The 16366-nt window shown below is 48.8% G+C and overlaps 1 protein-coding gene across 1 annotated transcript in view; it reads left to right on the forward strand.

Annotated features, from left to right (window-relative positions):
- fgfr3 (fibroblast growth factor receptor 3) overlaps positions 1-16366 on the forward strand; it is a 238107-nt gene that overhangs the window by 164485 nt on the left and 57256 nt on the right. Inside the window, 2 exon segments of the mRNA XM_090221491.1 lie at positions 4985-5138; positions 16168-16346. Coding sequence (XP_090077617.1) covers positions 4985-5138; positions 16168-16346 — 333 coding nt within the window.

Below are 16366 nucleotides of genomic sequence, written 5' to 3' on the forward strand. Positions count from 1 at the left end.
TCTGTAGAGTTGATCTGGGACTGGCCCCTCCACAGTCTGTAGAGTTGATCTGGGACTGGCCCCTCCACAGTCTGTAGAGTTGATCTGGGACTGGCCCCACCACAGGCTGTAGAGTTGATCTGGGACTGGCCCCACCACAGGCTGTAGAGTTGATCTGGGACTGGCCCCTCCACAGGCTGTAGAGTTGATCTGGGACTGGCCCCACCACAGTCTGTAGAGTTGATCTGGGACTGGCCCCACCATGCCACAGCTCTACTGACATCTTACAACTATGACTGGGGTGATCTACCGACATCTTACAACTATGACTGGGGTGATCTACCGACATCTTACAACTATGACTGATGCGGGGGTCTACTGACATCCTACAACTATAACTGATGGGGGGGGGGGGGGGTCTACTGACATCTTACAACTATGACTGGAGTAATCTACCGACATCTTACAACTATGACTGATGGGGTGATCTACTGACATCCTACAACTATGACTGATGGGGGGGGGGTGGGGGGGGTCTACTGGCATCCTACAACTATGACTGATGGGGGGGGGTCTACTGACATCCTACAACTATGACTGATGGGGTGGTCTACCGACATCTTACAACTATGACTGATGGGGGGGGGGGGGGGGGTCTACTAACATCCTACAACTATGACTGATGGGGGGGTCTACTGACATCCTACAACTATGACTGATGGGGTGATCTACTGACATCCTACAACTATGACTGATGGGGTGATCTACTGACATCCTACAACTATAACTGATGGGGTGATCTACTGACATCCTACAACTATGACTGATGGGGGGGGTCTACTGACATCCTACAACTATGACTGATGGGGTGGTCTACCGACATCTTACAACTATGACTGATGGGGGGGGGGGGGTCTACTAACATCCTACAACTATGACTGATGGGGGGGTCTACTGACGTCCTACAACTATGACTGATGGGGTGATCTACTGACATCCTACAACTATGACTGATGGGGTGATCTACTGACATCCTACAACTATAACTGATGGGGTGATCTACTGACATCCTACAACTATGACTGATGGGGGGGGGGGGGGGTCTACTGACATCCTACAACTATGACTGATGGGGGGGTCTACTGACATCCTACAACTATGACTGATGGGGGGGGGGGGTCTACTGACATCCTACAACTATGACTGATGGGGTGGTCTACCGACATCTTACAACTATGACTGATGGGGGGGGGGGGGTCTACTAACATCCTACAACTATGACTGATGGGGGGGTCTACTGACATCCTACAACTATGACTGATGGGGGGGTCTACTGACATCCTACAACTACGACTGATGGGGGGGGGGGTCTACTGACATCCTACAACTATGACTGATGGGGTGATCTACTGACATCCTACAACTATGACTGATGGGGGGGTCTACTGACATCCTACAACTACGACTGATGGGGGGGTCTACTGACATCCTACAACTATGACTGATGGGGTGATCTACTGACATCCTACAACTATGACTGATGGGGGGGTCTACTGACATCCTACAACTATGACTGATGGGGTGATCTACTGACATCCTACAACTATGACTGATGGGGGGTCTACTGACATCCTACAACTATAACTGATGGGGGGGGGGGGGTCTACTGACATCCTACAACTATGACTGATGGGGTGATCTACTGACATCCTACAACTATAACTGATGGGGGGGTCTACTGATATCCTACAACTATGACTGATGGGGTGATCTACTGACATCCTACAACTATAACTGATGGGGGGGGGGGGGGTCTACTGACATCCTACAACTATGACTGATGGGGTGATCTACTGACATCCTACAACTATGACTGATGGGGGGGTCTACTGACATCCTACAACTATGACTGATGGGGTGATCTACTGACATCCTACAACTATAACTGATGGGGGGGTCTACTGATATCCTACAACTATGACTGATGGGGTGATCTACTGACATCCTACAACTATGACTGATGGGGGGGTCTACTGACATCCTTCAACTATAACTGATGGGGGGTCTACTGACATCCTACAACTATGACTGATGGGGTGATCTACTGACATCCTACAACTATGACTGATGGGGGGGTCTACTGACATCCTACAACTATAACTGATGGGGGGGGGTCTTTCCTACCTCATGAAGCCATCTATTTTGTGAAGTGCACCAGTCCCTCCTGCAGCAAAGCACCCCCACATTATGCTGCCAACCCCGTGCTTCACGGTTGGGATGGTGTTCTTCGGCTTGCAAGCCTCCCCCTTTTTCCTCCAAACATAACTATGGTCATTATGGCCAAACGGTTCTATTTTTGTTTCATCAGACCAGAGGACATTTCTCCAAAAAGTATGATCTTTGTTCCCATGTGCAGTTGCAAACCGGAGTCTGGCTTTTTTATGTAGGTTTTGGAGCAGTGGCTTCTTCCTTGCTGAGCGGCCTTTCAGGTTTTGTCGATATAGGACTCGTTTTACTGTGGATATAGATACTTGTGTTTCCTCCAGCATCTTCACAGGATCCTTTGCTGTTGTTCTGGGATTGATTTGCACTTTTCGCACCAAAGTATGTTAATCTCTGGGAGACAGAACGCGTCTCCTTCCGGAGCGGTATGACGGCTGCGTGGTCCCATGGTGTTTATACTTCCGTATTATAGTTTGTACAGATGAACGTGGTACCTTCAGGCGTTTGGAAATTGCTCCCAATGATGAACCAGACTTGTGGAGGTCTAAAACAATTCTGAGGTCTTGGCTGATTTCTTTAGATTTTCCCATGATGTCAAGCAAAGAGGCACTGAGTTTGAAGGTAGGCCTTGAAATACAGGTACACCTCCAATTCAGCCAAATGTGTCACAACCTGACCTTAGAGACCTTTATATGTCTCTATGTTGGTTTGGTCATGGTGTGATTTGGGTGGGCATTCTATGTTCCTTTTTCTATGTTTTTTGTATTTCTTTGTTTTAGCCGGGTGTGGTTCTCAATCAGGGACAGTTGTCTATCGTTGTCTCTGATTGGGAACCATACTTAGCGTTTTCCCACCTGTGTTTAGTGTTTTCTGCACCTGACAGGACAGTTTTGGTACTTTGTTATTTTGTTCTAGTGTTCAGTTCAAATAAATATCAGGAACACTTACCGCTCTGCGCTTTGGTCTGATTCTTCCTCAGACATCGACACCCGTTACAAAATGATGTTAATTAGCCTATCAGAAGCTTCTAAAGCCATGACATCATTTTCTGGAATTTTGCAAGCTGTTTAAAGGCACAGTCAACTTAGTGTATGTAATCTTCTGACCCACTGGATTTGTGATACAGTGGATTATAGTGAAATAATCTGTCTGTAAACAATTGTTGGAAAAATTACTTGTGTCATGCACAAAGTAGATGTCCTAACCGACTTGACAAAACTATAGTTTGTTAAAACTTCTTAGGGCTGAAATCCCGGATGATATGACAACAGCCAGTGAAAGTGCAGGGTGCCAAATTCAAAACAACAGAAATCCTCAAACATACAAGTATCGTATACCGTTTTAAAGGTAATCTTGTTGTTAATCCCATCACAGTGTCCGATTTTAAATATGCTTTACAGCGAAAGCACCACAAACGATTATGTTAGGTCACCACCAAGCCACAGAATAAACACAGCCATTTTTCCAGCCAAAGAGATAAAATTAATCACTAACGTTTGATGATCTTCATCAGATGACACTCATAGGACTTGATGTTACACAATACATGTATGTTTTGTTTGATAAAGTTCATATTTATATAAAAAAATCTGAGTTTACATTGGCGCGTTATGTTCACTAGTTCCAAAAACATTCAATGATTTTGCATAGCCACATCGATTCAACAGAAGTACTCATCATAAATATAGATGATAATACAAGTTATACACATGGAATTATAGATATACCTCTCCTTAATGCAACCGCTGTGTCAGATTTAAAAAAAACTTGCAAACCATGCAATAATCTGAGACGGCGCACAGAAAATGGGGCCAGTTCTGTTATACTCACAAACAGTTTTAGAAACTTCAGAGTGTTTTCTATCCAATACTAATAATAATATGCATATATTAGCAACTGGGACTGAGGAGCAGGCCTTTTACTCTGGGTACCTCTGGGCACCTTTCATCCAAGCTACTCAATACTGACCCTGCAGCCATAAGAAGAAATGTGTGTTTTGGTTGAAAAACGAGTTTTAATAACTCCAACCCAAGTGTATGTAAACTTCCGACTTCAACTGTATAATGTACGTCATTTAGCAGATACTTTTATTCACAGTCATTCCTATATAAATGTGTTCTATGGCCAGATATAATATATTAATACTTCATATGATAAATGATCTGTTTTAATGAACCACGTCCAGTTTTGATACATGTTCTGTTTTCTCCTCGTGTTTAATTATTGATCAACCGTTTTTTTCTGTCACGAGTAATGATGCGGTGTGTGTGTGTTCTGCGTACGTACTTACATAAGCCTTTCAGTTGTTGGACTGACTAGTTATCCTTCCTTTCCCTTTCCTTTAATGCCCTCATCTACAGCTTCCATCTCACGGTGGGTTTAACCACAGAGATCCTGTTGGATCAAAGTTTTCCTTTAACAAAATTGATAATTTTTTGGGCATGTTGCTAGGATCCAAATGTAGAGTTATAATATGTAATTGTATGGTTCTAACCCTCCTCTCCTCCAGAGTCCAGTCAGCAGGAGGACAGAGGTTGATGTTATACTGGCTGTGTTGTTGTTGTTGTTTACACCAGTGTATTTTAACCCCTTCTATCCAGAGTCTAGTGAGCAGGAGAACAGAGGTTGATGTTATACTGGCTGTGTTGTTGTTGTTGTTTACACCAGTGTATTTTAACCCCTTCTATCCAGAGTCTAGTGAGCAGGAGAACAGAGGTTGATGTTATACTGGCTGTGTTGTTGTTGTTGTTTACACCAGTGTATTTTAACCCCTTCTATCCAGAGTCTAGTGAGCAGGAGAACAGAGGTTGATGTTATACTGGCTGTGTTGAATGTGACCGAAGCTGATGCCGGGAAGTACTGGTGTCGAGCATCTAACTTTGTAGGAAAGTCAGAAAACGCCTTCTGGCTCACGGTACACAGACCAAGTAAACCAGGTAAACCCACTATCACTACGACCACCTGGCGTTCCAAGCTGTCTACTGTTGTAACAACCCTCCTCTATCTATCTAACCCATCTGACTCCCCTCCTCTATCTATCTAACCCACCTGTTTTCCCTCCTCTATCTATCTAACCCATCTGTTCCCCCTCCTCTCTCTATCTAACCCATTTGTCTCCCCTCCTCTATCTATCTAACCCATCTGTCTCCCCTCCTCTATCTATCTAACCCATCTGTCTCCCCTCCTCTCTCTATCTAACCCATCTGTTTCCCCTCCTCTATCTATCTAACCCATCTGTCTCCCCTCCTCTATCTATCTAACCCATCTGTCTCCCCTCCTCTATCTATCTAACCCATCTGTTTCCCCTCCTCTATCTATCTAACCCATCTGTCTCCCCTCCTCTATCTATCTAACCCATCTGTTCCCCCTCCTCTCTCTATCTAACCCATCTGTCTCCCCTCCCCTCCTCTATCTATCTAACCCATCTGTCTCCCCTCCTCTATCTATCTAACCCATCTGTCTCCCCTCCTCTATCTATCTAACCCATCTGTTTCCCCTCCTCTATCTATCTAACCCATCTGTCCCCCCTCCTCTATCTATCTAACCCATCTGTTTCCCCTCCTCTATCTATCTAACCCATCTGTTTCCCCTCCTCTATCTATCTAACCCATCTGTCTCCCCTCCTCTATCTATCTAACCCATCTGTTTCCCCTCCTCTATCTATCTAACCCATCTGTTTCCCCTCCTCTATCTATCTAACCCATCTGTCCCCCCTCCTCTATCTATCTAACCCATATGTTTCCCCTCCTCTCTCTATCTAACCCATCTGTTTCCCCTCCTCTATCTATCTAACCCATCTGTTCCCCCTCCTCTATCTATCTCCCCCGCTTGGTTTCTCCTCCTCTATCTCTCCTTCTCTCTCCCTATCTGTCTCCCCTCCTCTATCTCTCCCCCTCAGTTTCTTCTCCAATATCTCTCCCTCTATCTCTCCCCCTGTTTCCTCTCCTCTCTCTCTCCCTCTCCGTTTACTCTCCTCTATCTCTCCCTCTCTGTTTACTCTCCTCTATCTCTCCCTCTCTGTTTACTCTCCTCCTCTATCTCTCCTTCTCTCTCCCTCTCTGTCTCCCCTCCTCTATCTCTCCCCCTCAGGTTCCTCTCCTCTATCTCTCCCTCTCCGTTTACTCTCCTCTATCTCTCCCTCTCTGTTTCTCCTCCTCTATCTCTCCCTATCTGTCTCCCCTCCTCTATCTCTCCCTCTCTGTTTACTCTCCTCCTCTATCTCTCATTCTCTCTCCCTCTCTGTCTCCCCTCGTCTATCTCTCCTCCTCGGTTTCCTCTCCTCTACATCTCCCTCTCTGTTTACTCTCCTCCTCTATCTCTCCTTCTCTCTCCCTCTCTGTCTCCCCTCGTCTATCTCTCCCCCTCGGTTTCCTCTCCTCTATCTCTCCTTCTCTCTCTCCCCTCTGTTTCCCCTCTATATATCTCTCTATATGTCCCCTGTTCTGACTCAGTCTGTCTCTCCTGTGTTGCTGAGTGGCTGGCTGGTTGATGAGCAGAAACCCCCCACTCTCCTATATTAGGGTTGGGTTGAGTTTTGTCAGGTAGCTTGTCTCATCCATTTACCATCTCCTGCCTCAGATCAATACAACCACAATTTCACACCCTTCATTAGTGCTAGTACTTCAATAGGCTGCCCTCTCCCCCTTCCTCAAACACACACCATGTTATTCCAGCCATATCAGTGTATTCATCCCTCTCTCCCCTCTCCTCAGTTTGACAGCAGTACATGGTGTGGTGGTGACCGCTGGGTGATGGCTTCTCTATGGCTGCTCTGGGTGTCCGCTGTTGTCAGGTGGTGGTAAAGACCATCCTAGTGGTGTTACATCAAGCCAACTTGAGCCCGGTGGAATAAGGTCTTCAGTCGTGCTTCCTGTGACCCCTAACCCCTGACCTCTAACCCTAACCCTCTATTCCCATGGTGACTGGTCTAATCTGAGATTCTCCTGATGTTCGGTGATTTTAGTGTTTTGGTGTTTGGTGCATTTTCTCTTGGAGCGTTTGGTTTATGAAATCTCTTTCTGTTTTCCCTCCTCCTCCCCTCCTCCCCTCCTCCCCTCCTGTCCTCCTCCCCTCCTCCCCTCCTCTCCAGACGGCTGGTATAAACACCACGGATAAGGAACTAGAGAGCCTCTTCCTTACCAATGTGTCTTTAGAGGATGCAGGAGAGTATACTTGTCTAGCAGGGAACTCTATTGGGTATGCTTACCACTCTGCTTGGCTCACCGTGCTCCCAGGTATACGCTACCCCTCTCTCTCTCTCCTCTATGTCTCATTCTAACGATTGAATCTCTGAATTTCTGTTTGTATGCCTGTGTCTGAAACTTTTCAAATGTAATTTGATTTCAAATCATTTATTTACTCAGTGGCACAGTATTCAGCTGAAGAAGCAGCACCGTCCTAGAGATGATTGTAGTGTAGAGACTTCAGTATGAGTATTGATGATTACTGCTGAACTATGTCCTCCAGCCTCCTAGAGATGATTGTAGTGTAGAGACTTCAGTATGAGTATTGATGATTACTGCTGAACTGTGACCCCCAGCCTCCTAGAGATGATTGTAGTGTAGAGAATTCAGTATGAGTATTGATGATTACTGCTGAACTATGACCCCCAGCCTCCTAGAGATGATTGTAGTGTAGAGACTTCAGTATGAGTATTGATGATTACTGCTGAACTATGTCCTCCAGCCTCCTAGAGATGATTGTAGTGTAGAGACTTCAGTATGAGTATTGATGATTACTGCTGAACTATGTCCTCCAGCCTCCTAGACTGAACTGTGACCCCCAGCCTCCTAGAGATGATTGTAGTGTAGAGACTTCAGTATGAGTATTGATGATTACTGCTGAACTATGACCCCCAGCCTCCTAGAGATGATTGTAGTGTAGAGACTTCAGTATGAGTATTGATGATTACTGCTGAACTATGTCCTTCAGCCTCCTAGACTGAACTATGACCCCCAGCCTCCTAGACTGAACTATGTCCTCCAGCCTCCTAGACTGAACTGTGTCCTCCAGCCACCTAGACTGAACTATGTCCTCCAGCCACCTACACTAAACTATGTCCCCCATCCTCCTAGACTGAACTATGTCCCCCAGCCTCCTAGACTGAACTATGTCCCCCAGCCTCCTAGACTGAACTATGACCCCCAGCCTCCTAGACTGAACTATGTCCCCCAGCCTCCTAGACTGAACTATGTCCCCCAGCCTCCTAGACTGAACTGTGACCCCCAACCTCCTAAACACGGAACTATGTCCCCCAGCCTCATAGACTGAACTATGACCCCCAACCTCCTAAACACAGAACTATGTCCCCCAGCCTCCTAGACTGAACTATGTCCCCCAGCCTCCTAGACTGAACTATGTCCCCCAGCCTCCTAGCCTGAACTATGTCCCCCAGCCTCCTAGACTGAACTATGTTCTCCAGCCTCCTAGACTGAACTATGACCCCCAGCCTCCTAGACTGAACTATGTTCCCCAGCCTCCTAGACTGAAATATGTCCTCCAGCCACCTAGACTGAACTATGTCCTCCAGCCACCTAGACTGAACTATGTCCCCCAGCCTCCTAGACTGAACTATGTCCCCCAGCCACCTAGACTGAACTATGTCCCCCAGCCTCCAAGACTGAACTATTTCCCCCAGCCTCCATGACTGAACTATGTCCCCCAGCCTCCTAGACTGAACTATGACCCCCAGCCTCCTAGACTGAACTGTGACCCCCAACCTCATAAACACTGAACTATGTCCCCCAGACTCCTAGACTGATCTATGTCCCCCAGCCTCCTAGACTGAACTGTGACCCCCAACCTCCTAAAGCCCGAAATATTTTCCCCAGCCTCCTAGACTGAACTATGTCCCACACCCACCTAGACTGAACTATGTCCCCCAGCCTCCTAGACTGAACTATGACCACCAGCCTCCTAGACTGAACTATGTCCCCCAGCCTCCAAGACTGAACTATGTCCTCCAGCCACCTATACTGAACTATGACCCCCAGCCTCCTAGACTGAACTGTGACCCCCAACCTCCTAAACACGGAACTATGTCCCCCAGACTCCTAGACTGAACAATGCCCCCCAGCCTCCTAGACTGAACTATGACCCCCAGCCTCCTAGACTGAACTATGACCCCCAGCCTCCTAGACTGAACTATGTCCTCCAGCCACCTAGACTGAACTATGTCCTCCAGCCACCTAGACTGAACTATGTCCTCCAGCCCCCTAGACTGAACTATGACCCCCAGCCTCCTAGACTGAACTGTGACCCCCAGCCTCCTAGACTGAACTATGACCCCCAGCCTCCTAGAGATGATTGTAGTGTAGAGAATTCAGTATGAGTATTGATGATTACTGCTGAACTATGACCCCCAGCCTCCTAGAGATGATTGTAGTGTAGAGACTTCAGTATGAGTATTGATGATTACTGCTGAACTATGTCCTTCAGCCTCCTAGACTGAACTATGACCCCCAGCCTCCTAGACTGAACTGTGACCCCCAGCCTCCTAGAGATGATTGTAGTGTAGAGACTTCAGTATGAGTATTGATGATTACTGCTGAACTATGTCCTTCAGCCTCCTAGACTGAACTATGACCCCCAGCCTCCTAGACTGAACTATGTCCCCCAGCCTCCTAGACTGAACTATGTCGTCCAGCCTCCTAGACTGAACTATGTCCTCCAGCCACCTAGACTGAACTATGTCCTCGAGCCTCCAAGACTGAACTATGTCCCCCAGCCTCCATGACTGAACTATGTCCCCCAGCCTCCTAGACTGAACTATGACCCCCAGCCTCCTAGACTGAACTGTGACCCCCAACCTCATAAACACTGAACTATGTCCCCCAGACTCCTAGACTGATCTATGTCCCCCAGCCTCCTAGACTGAACTGTGACCCCGAACCTCCTAAAGCCCGAACTATTTTCCCCAGCCTCCTAGACTGAACTATGTCCCACACCCACCTAGACTGAACTATGTCCCCCAGCCTCCTAGACTGAACTATGACCCCCAGCCTCCTAGACTGAAGTATGTCCCCCAGCCTCCAAGACTGAACTATGTCCTCCAGCCACCTAGACTGAACTATGACCCCCAGCCTCCTAGACTGAACTGTGACCCCCAACCTCGTAAACACGGAACTATGTCCCCCAGACTCCTAGACTGAACAATGCCCCCCAGCCTCCTAGACTGAACTATGACCCCCAGCCTCCTAGACTGAACTATGACCCCCAGCCTCCTAGACTGAACTATGTCCTCCAGCCTCCTAGACTGAACTATGTCCTCCAGCCACCTAGACTGAACTATGTCCCCCAGCCTCCTAGACTGAACTATGACCCCCAGCCTCCTAGACTGAACTGTGACCCCCAACCTCATAAACAATGAACTATATCCCCCATACTCCTAGACTGATCTATGTCCCCCAGCCTCCTAGACTGAACTGTGACCCCAAACCTCCTAAAGCCCGAACTATTTTCCCCAGCCTCCTAGACTGAACTATGTCCCACACCCACCTAGACTGAACTATGTCCCCCAGCCTCCTAGACTGAACTATGACCCCCAGCCTCCTAGACTGAACTATGTCCCCCAGCCTCCAAGACTGAACTATGTCCTCCAGCCACCTAGACTGAACTATGACCCCCAGCCTCCTAGACTGAACTGTGACCCCCAACCTCCTAAACACGGAACTATGTCCCCCAGACTCCTAGACTGAACAATGCCCTCCAGCCTCCTAGACTGAACTATGACCCCCAGCCTCCTAGACTGAACTATGACCCCCAGCCTCCTAGACTGAACTATGTCCCCCAGCCTCCTAGACTGAACTATGACCCCCAGCCTCCTAGACTGAACTGTGACCCCCAACCTCATAAACACTGAACTATGTCCCCCAGACTCCTAGACTGATCTATGTCCCCCAGCCTCCTAGACTGAACTGTGACCCCCAACCTCCTAAAGCCCGAACTATTTTCCCCAGCCTCCTAGACTGAACTATGTCCCACCCCCACCTAGACTGAACTATGTCCCCCAGCCTCCTAGACTGAACTATGACCCCCAGCCTCCTAGACTGAACTATGTCCTCCAGCCTCCTAGACTGAACTATGTCCTCCAGCCACCTACACTAAACTATGTCCCCCATCCTCCTAGACTGAACTATGTCCCCCAGCCTCCTAGACTGAACTATGTCCCCCAGCCTCCAAGACTGAACTATGTCCTCCAGCCGCCTAGACTGAACTATGACCCCCAGCCTCCTAGACTGAACTGTGACCCCAAACCTCCTAAACACGGAACTATGTCCCCCAGACTCCTAGACTGAACAATGCCCCCCAGCCTCCTAGACTGAACTATGACCCCCAGCCTCCTAGACTGAACTATGACCCCCAGCCTCCTAGACTGAACTATGTCCTCCAGCCTCCTAGACTGAACTATGTCCTCCAGCCACCTAGACTGAACTATGTCCTCCAGCCACCTAGACTGAACTATGTCCTCCAGCCCCCTAGACTAAACTATGACCCCCAGCCTCCTAGACTGAACTGTGACCCCCAGCCTCCTAGACTGAACTATGACCCCCAGCCTCCTAGAGATGATTGTAGTGTAGAGAATTCAGTATGAGTATTGATGATTACTGCTGAACTATGACCCCCAGCCTCCTAGAGATGATTGTAGTGTAGAGACTTCAGTATGAGTATTGATGATTACTGCTGAACTATGTCCTTCAGCCTCCTAGACTGAACTATGTTCCCCAGCCTCCTAGACTGAAATATGTCCTCCAGCCACCTAGACTGAACTATGTCCTCCAGCCACCTAGACTGAACTATGGCCCCCAGCCTCCTAGACTGAACTATGTCCCCCAGCCACCTAGACTGAACTATGTCCCCCAGCCTCCAAGACTGAACTGTGTCCCCCAGCCTCCAAGACTGAACTATGTCCCCCAGCCTCCATGACTTAACTATGACCCCCAGCCTCCTAGACTGAACTGTGACCCCCAACCTCCTAAACACTGAACTATGTCCCCCAGACTGAACTATGTCCCCCAGCCTCCTAGACTGAACTGTGACCCCCAACCTCCTAAAGCCCGAACTATTTTCCCCAGCCTCCTAGACTGAACTATGTCCCACACCCACCTAGACTGAACTATGTCTCCCAGCCTCCTAGACTGAACTATGACCCCCAGCCTCCTAGACTGAACTATGTCCCCCAGCCTCCAAGACTGAACTATGTCCTCCAGCCGCCTAGACTGAACTATGACCCCCAGCCTCCTAGACTGAACTGTGACCCCCAACCTCCTAAACACGGAACTATGTCCCCCAGACTCCTAGACTGAACAATGCCCCCCAGCCTCCTAGACTGAACTATGACCCCCAGCCTCCTAGACTGAACTCTGACCCCCAGCCTCCTAGACTGAACTATGTCCTCCAGCCTCCTAGACTGAACTATGTCCTCCAGCCACCTAGACTGAACTATGTCCTCCAGCCCCCTAGACTGAACTATGACCCCCAGCCTCCTAGACTGAACTGTGACCCCCAGCCTCCTAGACTGAACTATGACCCCCAGCCTCCTAGAGATGATTGCAGTGTAGAGACTTCAGTATGAGTATTGATGATTACTGCTGAACTATGACCCCCAGCCTCCTAGACTGAACTATGTCCTCCAGCCTCCTAGACTGAACTATGACCCCCAGCCTCCTAGACTGAACTATCTCCTCCAGCCACCTAGACTGAACTATGTCCTCCAGCCACCTAGACTGAACTATGTCCTCCAGCCACCTAGACTGAACTATGTCCCCCAGCCTCCTAGACTGAACTATGTCCCCCAGCCTCCTAGACTGAACTGTGACCCCCAACCTCCTAAAGCCCAAACTGTGTTCCCCAGCCTCCTAGACTGAACTATGTCCCCCAGCCTCCTAGACTGAACTATGTCCCCCAGCCTCCTAGACTGAACTATGACCCCCAGCCTCCTATACTGAACTATGTCCCCCAGCCTCCAAGACTGAACTATGTCCTCCAGCCGCCTAGACTGAACTATGACCCCCAGCCTCCTAGACTGAACTGTGACCCCCAACCTCCTAAACACGGAACTATGTCCCCCAGCCTCCTAGACTGAACTATGTCCCCCAGCCTTCTAGACTGAACTATGTCCCCCAGCCTCCTAGACTGAACTATGACCCCCAGCCTCCTAGACTGAACTATGTCCCCCTGCCTCCTAGACTGAACTATGTCCCCCAGCCTCCTAGACTGAACTATGTCCCCAGCCTCCTAGACTGAACTGTGACCCCCAACCTCCTAAACACTGAACTATGTCCCCCAGCCTCATAGACTGAACTGTCCCCCATCTTCCTAGACTGAACTATGACCCCCAACCTCCTAAACACAGAACTATGTCCCCCAGCCTCCTAGCCTGAACTATGTCCCCCAGCCTCCTAGCCTGAACTATGTCCCCCAGCCTCCTAGACTGAACTATGTTCTCCAGCCTCCTAGACTGAACTATGACCCCCAGCCTTCTAGACTGAACTGTGAACCCCAGCCTCCTAGACTGAACTATGTCCCCCAGCCTCCTAGACTGAACTATGTCCTCCAGCCACCTAGACTGAACTATGTCCTCCAGCCACCTAGACGGAACTATGTCCTCCAGCCACCTAGACTGAACTATGTCCCCCAGCCTCCTAGACTGAACTATGTCCCCCAGCCACCTAGACTGAACTATGTCCCCCAGCCTCCAAGACTGAACTATGTCCCCCAGCCTCCATGACTGAACTATGTCCCCCAGCCTCCTAGACTGAACTATGACCCCCAGCCTCCTAGACTGAACTGTGACCCCCAACCTTCTAAACACTGAACTATGTCCCCCAGCCTCCTAGACTGAACTGTGACCCCCAACCTCCTAAAGCCCAAACTATTTTCCCCAGCCTCCTTGACTGAACTATGTCCCCCACCCTCCTAGACTGAACTATGTCCCCCAGCCTCCTAGACTGAACTATGACCCCCAGCCTCCTAGACTGAACTATGACCCCCAGCCTCCTAGACTGAACTATGACCCCCAGCCTCCTAGACTGAACTGTGACCCCCAACCTCCTAAACACGGAACTATGTCCACCAGCCTCCTAGACTCAACTATGACCCCCAGCCTCCTAGACTGAACTATGTCCTCCAGCCTCCTAGACTGAACTATGTCCTCCAGCCACCTAGACTGAACTATGTCCTCCAGCCATTTAGACTGAACTATGTCCTCCAGCCTCCTAGACTGAACTATGACCCCCAGCCTCCTAGACTGAACTGTGACCCCCAGCCTCCTAGACTGAACTATGACCCCCAGCCTCCTAGAGATGATTGTAGTGTAGAGACTTCAGTATGAGTATTGATGATTACTGCTGAACTATGTCCTTCAGCCTCCCAGACTGAACTATGACCCCCAGCCTCCTAGACATAACTGTGACCCCCAGCCTCCTAGAGATGATTGTAGTGTAGAGACTTCAGTATGAGTATTGATGATTACTGCTGAACTATGTCCTTAAGCCTCCTAGACTGAACTATGACCCCCAGCCTCCTAGACTGAACTATGACCCCCAGCCTCCTAGACTGAACTATGTCCTCCAGCCTCCTAGACTGAACTATGTCCTCCAGCCACCTAGACTGAACTATGTCCTCCAGCCTCCTAGACTGAACTATGACCCCCAGCCTCCTAGACTGAACTGTGACCCCCAGCCTCCTAGAGATGATTGTAGTGTAGAGACTTCAGTATGAGTATTGATGATTACTGCTGAACTATGTCCCCAAGCCTTCTAGACTGAACTATGTCCCCAGCCTCCTAGAATGAACTATGACCCCCAACCTCCTAGACTGAACTATGACCCCCAGCCTCCTAGACTGAACTTTGACCCCCAACCTCCTAAAGACTGAACTATGTCCCCCAGCCTCCTAGACTGAACTATGTCCCCCAGCCTCCTAGACTGAACTGTGACCCCCAACCTCCTAAAGCCCGAACTATGTTCCCCAGCCTCCTAGACTGACCTATGTTCCCCAGCCTCTTAGAGCCTGAACTTTGTCCCCCAGCCTCCTAGACTGAACTATGTCCCCAAGCCTCCTAGACTGAACTATGACCCCCAACCTCCTAGACTGAACTATGACCCCCAACCTCCTAGACTGAACTATGACCCCCAGCCTCCTAGACTGAACTATGACCCCCAACCTCCTAGACTGAACTATGTCCCCCAGCCTCCTAGACTGAACTATGTCCTCCAGCCTCCTAGACTGAACTGTGACCCCCAACCTCCTAAACACGGAACTATGTCCCCCAGCGTCCTAGACTGAACTATGTCCCCCAGCCTCCTAGACTGAACTATGTCCCCCAGCCTCCTAGACTGAACTATGTCCTCCAGCCGCCTAGACTGAACTATATCCCCAAGCCTCCTAGACTGAACTATGTCTCTCAGCCTCTTAGAGCCTGAACTATGACCCCCAGCCTCCTAGACTGAACTATATCCCCAAGCCTCCTAGACTGATGGTTGTGATTCAACTGAACAAAGACAGTAGGGTATTAATCAACACATTTAAACACAATGGTTGTGATTTAACTGAATAACGACAGTAGGGTATTAATCAACACATTTAAAAACAATGGTTGTGATTTAACTGAATAAAGACAGTAGGGTATTAATCAACACATTTAAACACAATGGTTGTGATTTAACTGAACAAGACAGTAGGGTATTAATCAACACATTTAAACACAATGGTTGTGATTCCGATTCCTGAGCCTGGGTTCCAGTCTTTTTCTGCTCTTTTGCCAAGTTTCCAACTCCTTATCGAACATTGTTACTCCAGTCTTGATAATGAGGGATAAGCTGTTGAAATGATAGTTCAAGCAGATCTGGGCCCGTCTGCAATGTTTGTAGTGTAGTTGTGGTTGTGACTGTAGTCCAACGTTAACTCTGTAACCTCTAACCCCTGATCTCTAACCCCTGACCTCTAACCCCTGACCTCTCCCAGCGCTGCACGATGGTGACAAGGAGGATGACTATGCTGACATCCTGATCTATGTGACGGGCTGCGTGCTGTTCATCCTGGCCGTCGTCATCATCATCCTCTGTCGTATGAGGATGTCTACCCAGAAGACCCTGCCTTCCCCACCCATCCAGAAACTCTCCAAGTTCCCCTTAAAGAGACAGGTAACAGAAAGTAGATACAA

Source organism: Oncorhynchus mykiss, chromosome 25 (genome assembly GCF_057628025.1).
Source record: "Oncorhynchus mykiss isolate SJ-2025 chromosome 25, ASM5762802v1, whole genome shotgun sequence".
NCBI classification, from domain to species: Eukaryota; Metazoa; Chordata; class Actinopteri; order Salmoniformes; family Salmonidae; genus Oncorhynchus; species Oncorhynchus mykiss.